At 33.1% G+C, this 14938-nt stretch overlaps 1 protein-coding gene and 1 long non-coding RNA gene across 2 annotated transcripts; both read right to left on the reverse strand.

Moving 5' to 3' along the window:
• Positions 1–2: 2 nt before the first annotated feature.
• On the reverse strand, positions 3–2860 carry LOC127837337 (uncharacterized). The gene is made up of 3 exons (XR_008029233.1): positions 2773–2860; positions 1222–1307; positions 3–175 (listed from the first exon to the last, which is right to left on the reverse strand). It is a non-coding gene; the product is annotated as an uncharacterized LOC127837337 (long non-coding RNA).
• A 4344-nt stretch (positions 2861–7204) lies between these two features.
• On the reverse strand, positions 7205–13925 carry LOC127839818 (zinc metalloproteinase nas-6-like). The gene is made up of 7 exons (XM_052368204.1): positions 13785–13925; positions 13406–13523; positions 12683–12752; positions 12177–12255; positions 11372–11491; positions 7551–7742; positions 7205–7305 (listed from the first exon to the last, which is right to left on the reverse strand). Exons 2-7 carry the CDS (start codon positions 13489–13491, stop codon positions 7205–7207), a joined length of 648 nt encoding a protein of 215 aa, XP_052224164.1. The 5' UTR covers positions 13492–13523; positions 13785–13925.
• Positions 13926–14938: the final 1013 nt, after the last annotated feature.

The raw sequence follows: 14938 nt of genomic DNA on the forward strand, positions 1-14938 counted from the left end.
AACTCATTCTTTACTCTAAGTGTTCTGACATCACCAAGTAAGAATTTTCCCGTCGCAGTGTTCGCCAGCAAGAACCCGTTATTACAGTATGCGTTATAGCTTTCTCCATTCTTGATCAAAGCCGAAGCTTTTGTTTCTGTGAATCCATTGGCAGGTACCCATGGCTTCAAACGAGCTTTTGTTGGAAAATCACAAAACAATTTATTTAAACAATAAAAAAAAATAACATGTAAAATATTGTAATTGAACTTATGTTATTAACAGATTTGGGTATTTAGATTTTAGCTTCCACCAGTCTTGCCTATAGCATTCGTTTATATTTACCCATATTCGGGTATCAAATAACCAAACCAACCTTTGCTGGAAAAATACAAAACACACACCTTTTTTCAACGAAAGTTAAACACTTAAAAGAAGGTCTTTATGTGTCACTGTAACTAGATAACAAAAAGAATTGAAAATACCAGAAACAGTATCTCGCAGGCATGCGTATTAATAAAAAAAGCACAGACCTGCTAAATAATTAATAATATCATTTAATGTAAACAAATAAAATCGTTGTTCATACAAAGTTACTATTAAGTTGACAAAAAGGGAATTGCAATAATTTATAACATAACTAAAAAAAACAATCGCATCACGGAATTATACCTTAATATGGCAATTACACTGTACACTTTTAGGGAAATCGCGAATATTATGTAAAACGATGTCTGTGCGATAAATATAAAAAGCATTTGAATTAAGAATAAAAAATCCGATTGAACATCACGTGTTGGAAGTGGCAAAGTGCCATGAATGGATTTGTAGCTTTGATATTTACTCTCCAACAACATAACATATTCATGGTTAAGCTGAATATAGCATACATTTTATTGTGTTTTATTTGTGTAACTTAATTGAGATGTTTTATCTATTATTACAGTCAGATTTGGATATTGAAACTCAAACACGTTGTAATTAGATCATTAATCTAAGCAACTTAATAGCTCATTGACCTTCTTACTATAGAAATGTTCATACAATAGCTGAAGTGGTAACAAAGCAATACAAAGAGACATTGAACTATATGTTGCTATCATGAAAAATATGACATATACATAGCTGTAATAGAATAGTATGGCGTTTTGTTATGTTATTAAGTAGCATTTATTTTAAGTAACACTGTTCTACAATAAAATACACACCTTACCGTATGGTAAAATACATCAAAATACGTACGTATACACTTCGGTATTTCTACCCATTCCTGGTTCTTTTCGCATTCTGTATTTGTTACAGAACTTAAGTCAAAATTGTCGCTGCAGCTGAAAGAATCAATCGATACAAATACATATTCGAGTCATGTGACGGATTACCCAATGTATGTTTATATGATAAATATGATGGTTCAACTCAGTTATGTGTGATTGATGTAATAATAGGCTCATAGCTTGCTTCACATAGACGCATTGTTCAAACCATATAATTAAGCTTATCAGGAGCAGTTGTCAAAGATTCACTAGCTGTACATAAAACGGCACAAGAGCAATTCGACAGCGGGCGTTAATAAGCTTAAATAGGAATGCAGAAGCTCGGCATCAGCACTGTTACATTATTATTCGTAATACGTATAGGTTATTTAAATCTAAATATTTATCTTACAAAATTATAACTAAACCTACAATCAATTATTACGCAAAACAGCACGTGACAAAATGCTAACGAATGACGTTTTATGTAAATATAGCACTACAATAACAAAAACAAAATGTCTGAGTATGGCTGTTAGAACGCCTGTTCAGCAAATGAATACGCTGGAAAGGTCTACCGTGTGTATTTGGATAAAAAAATCCAAACGTTATTATGATTGTAATTAGGGCTTTACGACGTAGATACTTTTGATAATAAACTGTAATGTTAGCTGAATTGTCTACTTTGTTTTGTTTGATAGCACTCTCTCGTGACGAGCGTTTTGACTCCGCAAATTAAATAACGGTTATCTTTTAGCCAAGCTGCTTAAAATGTTATATTGTTAACGTGTAACGTATAAAGAAATCACACTGATGATTCGGCAAATAACATGATACTAATGAGACAATAATCTCAGTCATTGATTGCAAAACACCATTTGATGTTAAGGAATGATAACTTTGCCATAAATGTTATTTTTTGAAAGCCAACTGATTGCAAAGAAGGTATATTGTCGCTATGGTAATCACTGTTTTATAGGTGGATAAAGTTGTTACGTGTGTTGCCGAGAAAGGCATAAGTTGGGAACTCAATCATGGGTGCTAATGATCAACAGTAGAGATCTCACAATAACGTAAATATACGTGAAGTTCTTTATAAAAGCTAAAAGATCACAGTGAAATTATACCGGAAAGAGATCTTAACTGTATAACTGTATGTAGAATACGGTCTACAGAACAAAACAAGTATTTTGAGCTGCAATAAGTATTTTGTAAACTTCTGTTAGGGTTTAATGTTTATCTTATCACAGTAAAATTTGCTAACAAGAACAGATAACTAGATATGCATATCTCAGAGTACAATGAAATACCTGTTATACAGTTGACAGGCTGTACACGTATTTACCATCTTAAATTAAATCTGACAACACACATAACTATATTTGTTACTAATAGAGACAAATACGCTTACCCCCGCACGGACGCTTACAACAGAGCGACGACTATTACTTGTCAAGTCGATTAATTATTAAATGATCACACTAATTGTGTGAGACATCAGAATAGTAATAATATCGAAGCTTTTCGGGATAATAATTACCTAAAAAATGCCAAGGTATATACTTCCCTATTTCCGGAGTAAGTCACTTTTCCGTTATCCAAAGTTATGGTGGGACATCGCGGTTCTGCAAATGAAAATCAAGTAAAAAGAGTTATAATTATTAAAAGGAAAGGCATACATGAAGTGGCAATAATCCCTCGCTGAATGTATATGTAATGAGGAGTTTATAAAGTAAATGCACAAAATCCGGAGGACAGGCTTTTTGTTGACGAAACAACCATTTCGGGAACATACAGGTTTATTCAAGATGCATGCCTATATTATGTGTTCAAATTCCATCTTTGTGTTACACTTATGTCTATATTTGTTTGAAAATTGTTTCTGAAAACAAAAAAAATCATTTCAATGCTTTTTAAGAAATTACTTCGTAATAAACAGTGCCTATAAATCACATTAAAACCAATACAATGTAAGTTGGTGGTTTCAGTTGATTGTGCATTGGCATAATGGTATATTATATTTAAATATAAGTCATTTCTTTTCAATCGCTCTTGTATGTTGACTTTTTGATTATAATAATGTACATCATTTAAATACATTGCAAACAGCGTAAAACAAATATTAACATGATAGCGAAAGAACAGCGTAATGTCTGTATGAAGTATACAAACATGATTCTTAGTTGTATAAGGTTGGTATCAAAGGTATACGTCGTTGTCGCTCGTGAATATTCTTATTCGACAAAAAAAAAGATCAAAGACAAAGACAAGATGCATGTATGCAAGTGATCGAACGTTTCTTATTGCCACTAACATGCAACCATTGTCGTTTACAATTAACTTGAAAACTAACTTTTAAACATATCTGAGAATTTAAAGCAAATGTTCCAATACAATTCGTGGTTTGTCCTAAAAAAGAATGTTTAACAATACTAAACAATGAATAAATATGTTTCTTAAAACAAAAACATAATGAGTGTTGCCCGTATCAACTCGCATATCCCTGCGAATGCGATCTCAGTTAAGGTTATATTGTCACTTACATTAAATATTCATTCGTATATTACTACGCTACCCCCCCCCCCCCCCCCCCTCTATACCTCGGCAACGTTAACAACTTGCAGCAATTAGCATTATGAACAGCAATTTGCTTTCTTTCTATTCAATTCTTCAAACAATAATGCGTCGTTAAGAATCATTACTCAATTTACTGCATGTCAAGCATCTTATTGGGGCATAAATAGGCGTGTTGTTTTGTATAATAATTTTGTATATGACATCTTTATTGGCAAAACGGCTTGAATATTGTAAACAGAAACTTTGTGTTTGATATGTGAGTTTAAATTAAATTCAATACCCAAACGATTATTATGAAAGATGAATATACATACTTATAAAATTGGAATAAAACAATATATGTCATAACACTTGTAAGAAAATTCCATTCACCAAATGCAAGCACAATCGGAAAACAGAGTTTCGGCAGAAAGATTTTGGGAAAAAGCACAGTAGTGCTAAAAAATTAACTTTCAACGTAGTCCCCAATTAAATACACCAAATGTTGAAAACACCAATAGGATACATGAATTCGCCACACAAATCGTGGGTGCGATTGCGTAACGGCTTTTAAACCCGATAAAAAAGGCACTTTTAGGAAACAGGCATTGAAAATCGGCCAAAATGATTTAGTAAAATAATACCTGGGGTCATAAACTCTATTTCTTCAACTTATTTTCCATTCATAGATAATATGGTGACACACACGTAGGGGAACACAACGCTAAAGTGTTGCCTTAAAAATATAATGTATTTACTTGGACGATTTTCAACTCCATAATTAAATACAAATATTAGATGTATATCAATTTCTTCATATTTTATTAACCTAACTACACATACGTAAAGTGGCTTTAAAGGTAACAAAAGACTGATGAAGAGCACTTGAAAGAACAACAAGGCTAAAAAAAATTTTTTTTTTTTCGGAAACATTATTTAACTCCGTTGTGGTCAACGATAATGCTTGTTTTGATATTTTTGTTCCGTACACTACTGTACATTATTCATAGGGCTAGGCCCTAATTAATGACGGATTTTTCTTTTACCGGGTACCAGCTAAATACGTAAAATGTTTAGCCTTACAATTTTAAAATATTTAAAACGCATAGTTATAATAGGTAGAAGAATTACCCGAAACATAGCAATTAATTAAAAATGAACTTAACATAAATTTAATTAAACATTTTATATCAGGTGAAAATATAATTGTTTTATTTAAATGTGGTTTGCTAGTAAATTAAATACTATGCCCGTTGCTACCAATACATTTATGATAACAAGTATGTTGCACATTCTATGTTAGTCTCAAACACCAAGAGACGGGTACATTTATATAAAATGTTCATTAGGTTATGTTGCAGGTCGTTATCGTAACGCTGAAATGTGGCAAATACGTTTTTTCCTTAGCGCCAACTCCCAATTAAACTGAAGTAGATCAAAATATATACAGTAGATAAACTTTAAACAAAAATCAGGCCGTGGCACACTTTTATAATTTAACAGCTAATGTTTGTCTTTGCCATACACTGTCAATTTAATAATGTGTATCTTCATTAAGTATCATTTTAAAATTGATATAAAAAACTAAAGGCTGAGATACAATTAATGAATTTATATTAAACCCTTTCGGCCATGTTCTCTTTATTTCCTTAAGTGATCTCTGTGTTTATCATTGTTTCAAAATAAATCTTCTATTTAAATACAAACATGACATACATATTTTGATTTTAGCTTCACTTATTACATATACATCATAAAAGCAAGTCAATAAACATTGTAAATACACATCTTGAACAGAGGCGCAAACGCATTCTCTTCAAGGAAGACAATATCCCATTTGTGGATTTTGAGTAACCGGTATGCCTGTGACACCGCATGCCGGTACATGTGTAGATAATAGTATCACGATAAGATGACGCGCGTTACTTTCTAACTTAACTGAAATATCGGTTGCCGCAAAAACAGACGTGATTTCGCGATGATACGAATCTTTGTTAATTGATAGATCTCTGATGTGCAGCATGGCAAATGTCACGTTGCGGTACAGTGTTAAAACACGCACAGTTTTGTGTTCGAATCATCGGTGTAAATAAAAATATTATTTGTTGAGTTTACAAATGACGTGTCTTATAGGCCATGAAACCCCATGCTGTTTGCAACATAATCTTATTTTATTATTTATGAAACCGACAAAAGTAAAAAATAAAAATAGTAGTTAACGCCCCGCATCCTCATTGACGTGACATTTAACTCCGCCTTTTCATCTCAAGCAGCTCTGGATAAAAGGTGGCGCATGCGTAAGGAGTTATGCCTTTAATTGGTGAATCACACAATTCATGCCTTAAAACCGCTGGAAAAGGTAGAATACATATGAAAACGAGCTAAAGACGAATTAATTCCTCAAAATCGGCTGAATGAAAATTACTAATTTAGGGATTTTACATATATTTATCTCGGAACAAAATCCCTGATCCCACTGTCAAGCAGTTCGGTATCAGATCGAGAAGACGGTTATGCTCCTAGTATCACGCAAAGCTAAATGAGACAAGTCGACCCAGACTGGAAGGAGCCATTGCTACACATGCAACTTATACTTGCGCCAGAGACCAAGCTGTGTACCAAGGAAATCAGAAGAGCGAGGAGTAAATAATATCTTATTCGTATACATCAATGTTTATACTCTTGTTACTTTAGTTCACATCCAAGCTTTTGAAATTTAAAATCGAATGCTAATTCCAAAAACGTTAACACAAAATTCTGCTATTTGTAACTTCCTAACTATTGTGATTAAGCAAAATCAGTTAAGAACCACAACAATCGTATATATATGCATACACAAAATTGTATTAAGTTATCAAAATGACCTGACTTATTTGTTATGCAACAATTTCGGAAAAGGATTATTTGAAGACTGTTTTGTTACCCAAATGCGAATTTCACCATCGATACAAAGGCTGCATCGCAATACGACTATGTAACAATGGTCGCTAATACAAAACTGATAAGACACACGATGGAAAAATGGTATATAATGACAAACACATGATTGTTACAATAGTGAACTGTTAGGCAACTGAAACGAGAAACTCTATTCTTTCTACCACAGTTTACAGCTGGGAAACAGATACGAGACAACACTTTAATGTAACCGATACGATACGCGTCAAACACACACAAATTCGATTGTTTCCATAATTTGGTAACCGGGCGTTGATCGTCCGCTCTTTTTTTTCGATCTCAATTCGATTAAAATTTTTAGTGAGTTCTAAAATTACTCCATACGCCACCCGATGTTAAAAATTAACCCAGTAGCCGTTCGATCACCGTTCGGGCGCCAGCTCGATGATTGGAAAAAATCATCGTTCGCTCATCGGGCGGTGATCGGTCTCTATTTGTGACTGATGTATTAAACTGTGTCACTCATCGAGGGCGAACGGCTCCGACGTGTCCAGTCTTCCTGATGCCTGAAGATCGGACACATCAGCCGGTGACCGGATTATTCGTAACTGAGGCGTAACTGGACGAAGGTTTGCATCAGAATGACAGCATTATGTCATAAAGAAAACAGTACAAACGATCGCGTTCATCCTAATTTTCTTCTCGATTTTTTTATTTAATATGTATGTGCCTTTCAAATTATCAACGAGCGCTGAATGGTAAGCACTCGTATTTACAACACCTGTTCGTAGGATTACATTTACCTTATTGCAAATTAAACTTGTCAAACCATAGTTAAATATAACGTACCCTTTTTGAACTCACCTAAATTTGAAATCCATTGACCATCCTTACAGGTGTAGATTATGTTAACCTCACTCCTATTATTTTCTACTATTAGAACATCACCGGTCTTATATTTGGTATTGGAAATCTCTTCCTCTTCTAAAATACGGTCCTTGCTTTTTGGATAGACTGTGTCTACTAAAAAGTCAATATTCGGGGGTTGACAATAATCTGAAACCATTAAAAATGATGGTCTTATTAATTTCGTTGATATAATGTTCATATAACTTAACATCTACACTATATATAATGCTGCCGTTATTTGTATTTTGGTTCACGAAAATTTGTACAAAATGTATTGACAATAATACATAAAATAAATGAACGCCAAATCGATTTCTTATAATATTCAAAGCAAACGGACGAATAAGGTCATGAATAGGTTTTTAAATTTTAAAAGTTTAATCAGTGATAATATAATCATTGTATCAGTTATTGTAAAAAAGAGATTCAGAATAAAAGGGTTGTTGTTTTGTGTTTCTTTCAGTTTTAAACAAGCTTGTATTAAAGAACCTTGTTTTTTAGCCTTGATTGTTAACAACGTGTCGGGAAACAAAATGATAGATCATGCATTACAAAAATTGTTTTGTCGAGCAGTGTTTAACATTATATGTTATGATATTGTAATTGATATCTCCTTTCTTAATTCTTAAACAAACATTCCCCCAAAATAAATATTACACACACATTGTGCTAATTATATATGAGGCCATTGATGCGATGCGTCAAAGTTACGTCGAATTTTCAAGGTGTATCAAATATGTCACTCAAATTTAACCCGTTAAGATGTTTAACACGTTTAAAAACGTATAACTTCTGATCTTTGAGTTTTATGGATTGTCATGTATGTAAGGAAAAACTGTCGGAATCGTACTAAAATAGCATGTATCGTAACATAAAATGGAGAGTGACAATCGACATACACTAATAATGTCGTAAAATAAGCATTTAATTATACAGTTAACATAGGGCAAATACTAAACATAAGTGTAATAAATGATTGACATAGCTGGGCCGCCACAACACTGTCCACCACTGAGTATTCCAAAATACATAATACATTACAATCGTTAACACGCAACAAAATACTATTAACAAAATACTATTGCTTGTAAACCAATACAGGACAATTAAACAAAAGGGAATGGGGGATGAGGTAGTGGAGAAAGTATATTGATGTAGAACTAAGGCGCCGCAACTGCCATCGCCAAAAATAAAAGTTTTAATAAAGGTTTAAAAGAAAAATGTTAAAGGTGCGGTTAATAGTCTGCTTCGATATGCATCTTCAGTCGACTTCGACATTATCCCCCCAAATCACTGGGATTTAAGTCGTCCGTTTTCATATGGCGCACAAGGCAGCCACGGCACATTGACTTATTTCCCTCACAGGTACCCATTTATACACCTGGGTGGAGAGGAGCAGGGTGGGTTTTTTTTTTGCTAAAAATTAGGTCGAAAAAAATGCCTTATATCGATTAGGTGAAATAAAGGAATGTTTTTCTTTCATTCAGATTTTATATTATGAACCAAATTCACCAATAGATCAAATTTATTGTAACCATGACTAGTTTGTAATGCTATAATATTTCCTCTAACACCATGAAAAGCACATGTATAAATACATTCAAATATATAATTGTTCCTGGATATATGTAAGTACATGTTATAGTGTACGTCACGAATTTACGGAATAAGGCATATTAAACACATGATTTTCTAATATTCAGAGACAACGATCAATATGTGTGATGAATGATGAATGTTGGCCCTTACTTTTATGACTGGTTCATGTCATATGCACATCTTCTAAATTATCCTAAACTTTCGGGCAAGTTTTATAAAACCTATTAAAATGTACGGCATACCAAGCGGCAACGGAATGGAGGCTTCATTACCAGCCTTTGACTTTGGAATGGAAAGACTGACTGTCGAATGTATATATGCATATATTTCCAGTAAAATTAGCACGCGTTAAAAGTTTATTTTGAACAAGATACTGACCGGCGCAAGTAACGGACCGACGGACGGACAGACGGAACTAATTCCATTCCTAGAACGTCCCCAGATGATTAAGTACAAACTATATTGCTAGTTAACGATAATATGAATTTGTATACCAATGTCTTAAAGTAAAACATATGCCGCTGGTGGTTTTGTGCCTTTATTCGATTTATCAGCTTTTAATCAAAACAGCTTGTTATACGTGTGTAATTGCTTCTCTTTCGTCTTCCTTTTTGAACTCAGGGGTGCATGAAGTACTACTTTTAGTACATTCATAATACTTCACTACACTGATAACAATGTGTTCAACATGTGTGACTAGATAATTACTTAATTACAATGCTGACTGTGGTTCCCTCTTTATCCGTAAAACATTAAAATAAAGGCATTAATTTATGCTTTAGTGGCAATTATTCTTAATTTCGCAAGAACTAGTTACGTTTTTATTACATACGTTTTTAATTTGTTTTTGTTACATAAAAAAGTTGCAAGCATAGCTGTGCTTTTAAAATTAATCAATACACAACATACATATATGGTGAATTTGTCCGTCGTATGCACGTGTATAAATAATATCCAATCATTAAAAGACGAAATTGATATGCGTAATATTAATGTTGACAGTTTTATCAAGTTATTAAGAAACAAACCGAACGTGCTTAATACTTTGTTTTCCTTACTCATTCGTAAAGTTGACGCTCAATTTTCCAAACACACTTTCAACGAACATAGTTTTGTTAAAACGACTGATGAAAACAATTATGCAAATATAAATTTATTTATTACTATCATGTCAAAAATGACCACCATCAATGTTAGCATCCGTCATAGAATAAACAGGCAAGCATTGTATATTTTCTTTTTTGCCGTTGTATTTTTTTTGTCATCAAAATGTGTTTCGGAAATACGCACCAAAAATAACGTTTGCTTCAGTTTACATTTTTAATATGGACCACCAGTCATTTCATGGTCAGACATGTATTCAACATATCGAGAATCAAATTGTTACCAAGATGAATATACGTTATGCATTTATAAAAGATTCGGTAAAAAGACATAGCAACAAAGATAATATACCAGATCTTATATGTGTTATATGCCACGTTTAATCTGGGTTTACGTGTATTAACCGCACATAATGTTTGCTTTTGGCGTATTTGAATTATAAAAAAGGTGCAACTTACCGCCTGACATTTTGTCCATGTTTCACTTGTAGAATTACTCGGACAGTAACAGTCACACGATTCTGTAAGAAACCCTTTGTCCGGACAGGTTTTATTTGTGCAGTCCTCTAAAATATCGATCGATATAGAACAATAATGTGTTCATGTGATTCCTGAATACATTTAACCACTTGTATTAAGCAATGTCTTTTCCGATAAAACAAATATCAATATAGTTTAGCTTATAAATCCAGTAGAGGGAGCCTGAGCTTTTTTACATCGATATTTTTATGACAGACTTACATGTTTCTTTCTATTTAGGCGTTGGTCAAATATGGCTTAATTCACAAGACTTTGAAATGACCGTTCTTAGGCTATGATCCCGGTTGTTATCATATTATCTTGTTAGTATGTTGTTGCTTTGGTATGAAATTGGCAACACAACTTTATATTCTGATGAAGTTTTATGGCGGTCAGTGTCAGCTTTATAACGCAATTTACGGATGAATGTTTAACAGTTAGTTTAAACAGAATCGTTATACTTTGAGAGTTGAAAAAATATTTCTGCTTAATTCATACACAATTGCCATCATCGGTTCATTACATAACGCCAATTCAAATACCAACATATCTTACCGGAACAGTTGTACATGCGTTGACGAGGCATTACATCATAAAAACTGAGAACCGTTGCCTTTCCAATTATATCGGCATAATCCTCATCTATAGTCTCCAGCGTAATACCGTTGGGGTTGGCTGCAAAGCCGGAAAATAACGCATTTTCATGTTTCCTTTTAGACCCAACATGAACACTTGGTTTTATATAATTTATTTATCAACATTGGATGTGTGTATTTACGGCATGCACAATATGCAAGTAGTATATGATTTTGTATCGGAAGTAAGTGTTGTGTCGCTTATATAATATATAGTAAATTGATGAATTTGTAAATTATACATGTTGATATTGAATTGTGTATCTCCCCATTATCAAATGATGACATTTTATACAAAGGCATATAGGAGGATTACTAAGAACAAAAAATTGGAAACCATGACAAACGAACGTCATTGTGGATTTTATGTGTACACGTTATTATGTGAACAGAGGAAAATATAAATATTGGTATTATATCGGTATATAACCAACATCGTTTTATATTTGTTTACTATTTAAAAGCCAATTTAAAACACTTTAATCGAAGGATGTTAGAGCTTAAGTCTACAGTCCCTGTGCATTGCTTGGTCTTTGTGTGTAGCAGTTCTTGTGTAATATGATTTTTACAAATTCTGCTTCAATGTATTTCAACTTCTTACTCTTTTGCTGTAATGCATGATGCTGCGGTAGTCATACGGTTTGTTAAAATTAACATACTCTCTAGGATCAATCTTGTCGAATTCATGCGACATATTCTTGGTTATATTATTGTAATGCACAAACACAAATTATCTCTGTCTGGCCGTGAGTGTTCGTGGTACAGGCCAATTGCGTGACCCAGCTCGTGCAGGATGATAGGGATCTGAAATGGAACATTACCAAAGCTATGTATCTCTATTAATGATTGGCGTTTATGTTTAAAAACTATAATTATTAAACAATACACTAAAATTTAATATGAAGAACACATGTACCTGAAGTGACGCCTGATGAAGTCTGATTTTGCTTTACCTACAAATATTCCTTTAGCATATCGAAATACATACTACAATGGCAAATATATAAAAACTGTATAACTTTTAGTATTCGTGCAAAATAAAGTATGTAAAAAAAATATTGTAACACATGCAAATACCTAACAAAGTTATTGTTTGTTCGTCTCACATAATAATTCAAAAATTCTCAAAACAAATTATTCAGTTGCTTAATTGCTTGATGCTTAGTTTAAATTTATGTAATATGCTATAATACATATTGTTATACAGTATAACAATTTGCTATGAGCTTACATCCATACAGCTGTTATTGTTCAGGCTTATGAATTGAGGACCACGCCTGCATCCAACACTGGAATAACACCTGGGAATAATATATGAATTATTTTCGACGTGAACCACGCAATAATAAAATATATTTTAACACATTGCATCCATAGAGGATTTGCACTTCGTTCGGTAATGTTATCAATGTAGACAGAACTTTCGAATGTCTTATTTAAACGTTGAGTGGGCAGCAAACAGATACTTGCATAATAAGATATAAAATTCGTTTATCTGATCATGTATTGTAAAGAATCGATTTTTGGCAAGCATTTCAAGAAACAATCACAGAAGAAATAATGTTGTCAAATTTTCTGGAAATATAATCAATCATATGGAAACAAAACAACAGTTTGTAACATTATTTTCACATTAAAAGCCATGATACTGGCTTTATTAAGGCAATTTATTCCAGGAAACCAGTGAAGCAGAATACCGTTTACATCATACGGGTCGGTGTCTGTGAAAACGGGGTTTATTTCATGTGCGTCAAGTGTCGTCTCAGTTTATTGTTCCGCTCTGTCTAATCAGGGGGAGGACTTTTACCTCTTTAATGGAATTTATCGTAATTATAAACATGACTGTTACAACGGTTCACGCACATGAGTAAAGCCCGCTTTTCTCACAGCATACATTGATTTGCAAATACGGATACATTTTTATGTTTGAAAGATGAAGAAAACAAAAGCATACTCATCCGATGGAACGATGTTAATGTAATCGAACTCGTGCGCTCGCTCCGTGAATTTCAAGCATGTGTACTTGCTCCAAACCCTCATTGCTTCTAAAATGTTTTCACGACCTTTGTGATCTGAATGATATAAAAAAAAGTCGTTCAATAAAATACCCCATACATTTAGTGCATAATTTGACTAAATGATTATGTACGTATCATTATTAATTACCATTTCTTTTTAGGAACAACTTAGACCTACATCCAACTATCAGCCATTTTTATTCGTCGTAATCAATAATAGAAACAGGTTATTGTGCGCCATTGACGTATTTTATTTGTGCTCATTTTATAAGGAATACAGTAAACGACAGGGTCAACTTAAATATATTATCTTACCAAATTCTGATATGTTGTAATGTATAATTTTCCTAGGCCAGCGTTTGTCTTCCTTCGCAGCATATCTCTTACTTCGGAATACATAGTTCGCAACGTTACGGTACTGATTATCGTTGTCGCGTTTATACTTTTCCTTATCAGAGCTTTGTGCGAGACATGAATTTAATTCTTCTTCAGAATCGTTGCTTTTGCTGCAAATAAAACTAACGCATTTACCTTTTTGAATTCGAATTAAAACATTAGATTACAAAATCGACCAAAATAAAACTTTCGACCTATAACTCGGCCTACGAATTTATTTCAGTCCTCAATATTCGTATTCATAGAAGTTGTCATGGTCTCGTTATGAAGCGGAACGTTAAGTTCCGCTATATTTCCCTCAATAAGTGTATATAACACTGTCTGAATTTGTTTTGATAAATCTACAGATGTAATTCAAACGTTTTTGAAGTGAGATAGCAGGTCGTTGTGTTGCCAAATATTTTAAATGATTCTTTATTATTTAAATATGCGACTAATTGTATTTTAATGATATTTGCAAGTTTAATATGTTCTGGAATATGTGTTCTAAAATGCTTAAACACAATTTTATTGTTAATTTATAAGATACACCTTACCTGAAAACTTGATCATACGTATCCCTCTCCAAGATCATGTCGTGCTGTATTTTAACGAGCGTTTTTCTGCTACCTTTCATTTTGTAATTGACACAACCTGACAAATATATTGATACATACAAATTATCAAATTTTAAGTATAACACGTTTTTGTTTTTTATAAAAAAGAATATAAAAAGTATGATTACGAATTAATCGAACTGTATGCCAAAAAAACCGTTAACGCCCACTGATCAATTTAGGAGAGGTTTAGGTCATAAAGACATACAAAACTATGGTTGTGTGTGTATATATTGGGTTTGTTGTCCATTTGAATAACAATATCAAATTTATAGTATTATATAATATGTGTTTTGCAGACTGTATAGAGGAACTACGTTGAACAGACGTCGAATCGAAGTAGTCTACTCAAGTGGTTCGTTGGTATGAAATACAACTGAAAGAGTAAAAAAGTACAGAAAAGTACTGTTAAACTGCGAATAACTATAAAATACAGTCAAGTAATTTCAGTGCAGGCAGCTGTTCCAATGCTCGGTA

Source organism: Dreissena polymorpha, chromosome 7 (assembly GCF_020536995.1).
Source record: "Dreissena polymorpha isolate Duluth1 chromosome 7, UMN_Dpol_1.0, whole genome shotgun sequence".
NCBI lineage: Eukaryota > Metazoa > Mollusca > Bivalvia > Myida > Dreissenidae > Dreissena > Dreissena polymorpha.

Coding starts and splice junctions, on each gene's coding strand:
- LOC127839818 (XM_052368204.1), bottom strand. CDS start 13,491: ATGAGGGTTTGGAGCAAGTACACATGCTTGAAATTCACGGAGCGAGCG. Junction 12,256..12,682: donor ACAATAACAGCTGTATGGAT/GTAAGCTCATAG, acceptor GTTCCATTTCAG/ATCCCTATCATCCTGCACGA. Junction 7,743..11,371: donor ACGCATGTACAACTGTTCCG/GTAAGATATGTT, acceptor TAATGGTTTCAG/ATTATTGTCAACCCCCGAAT.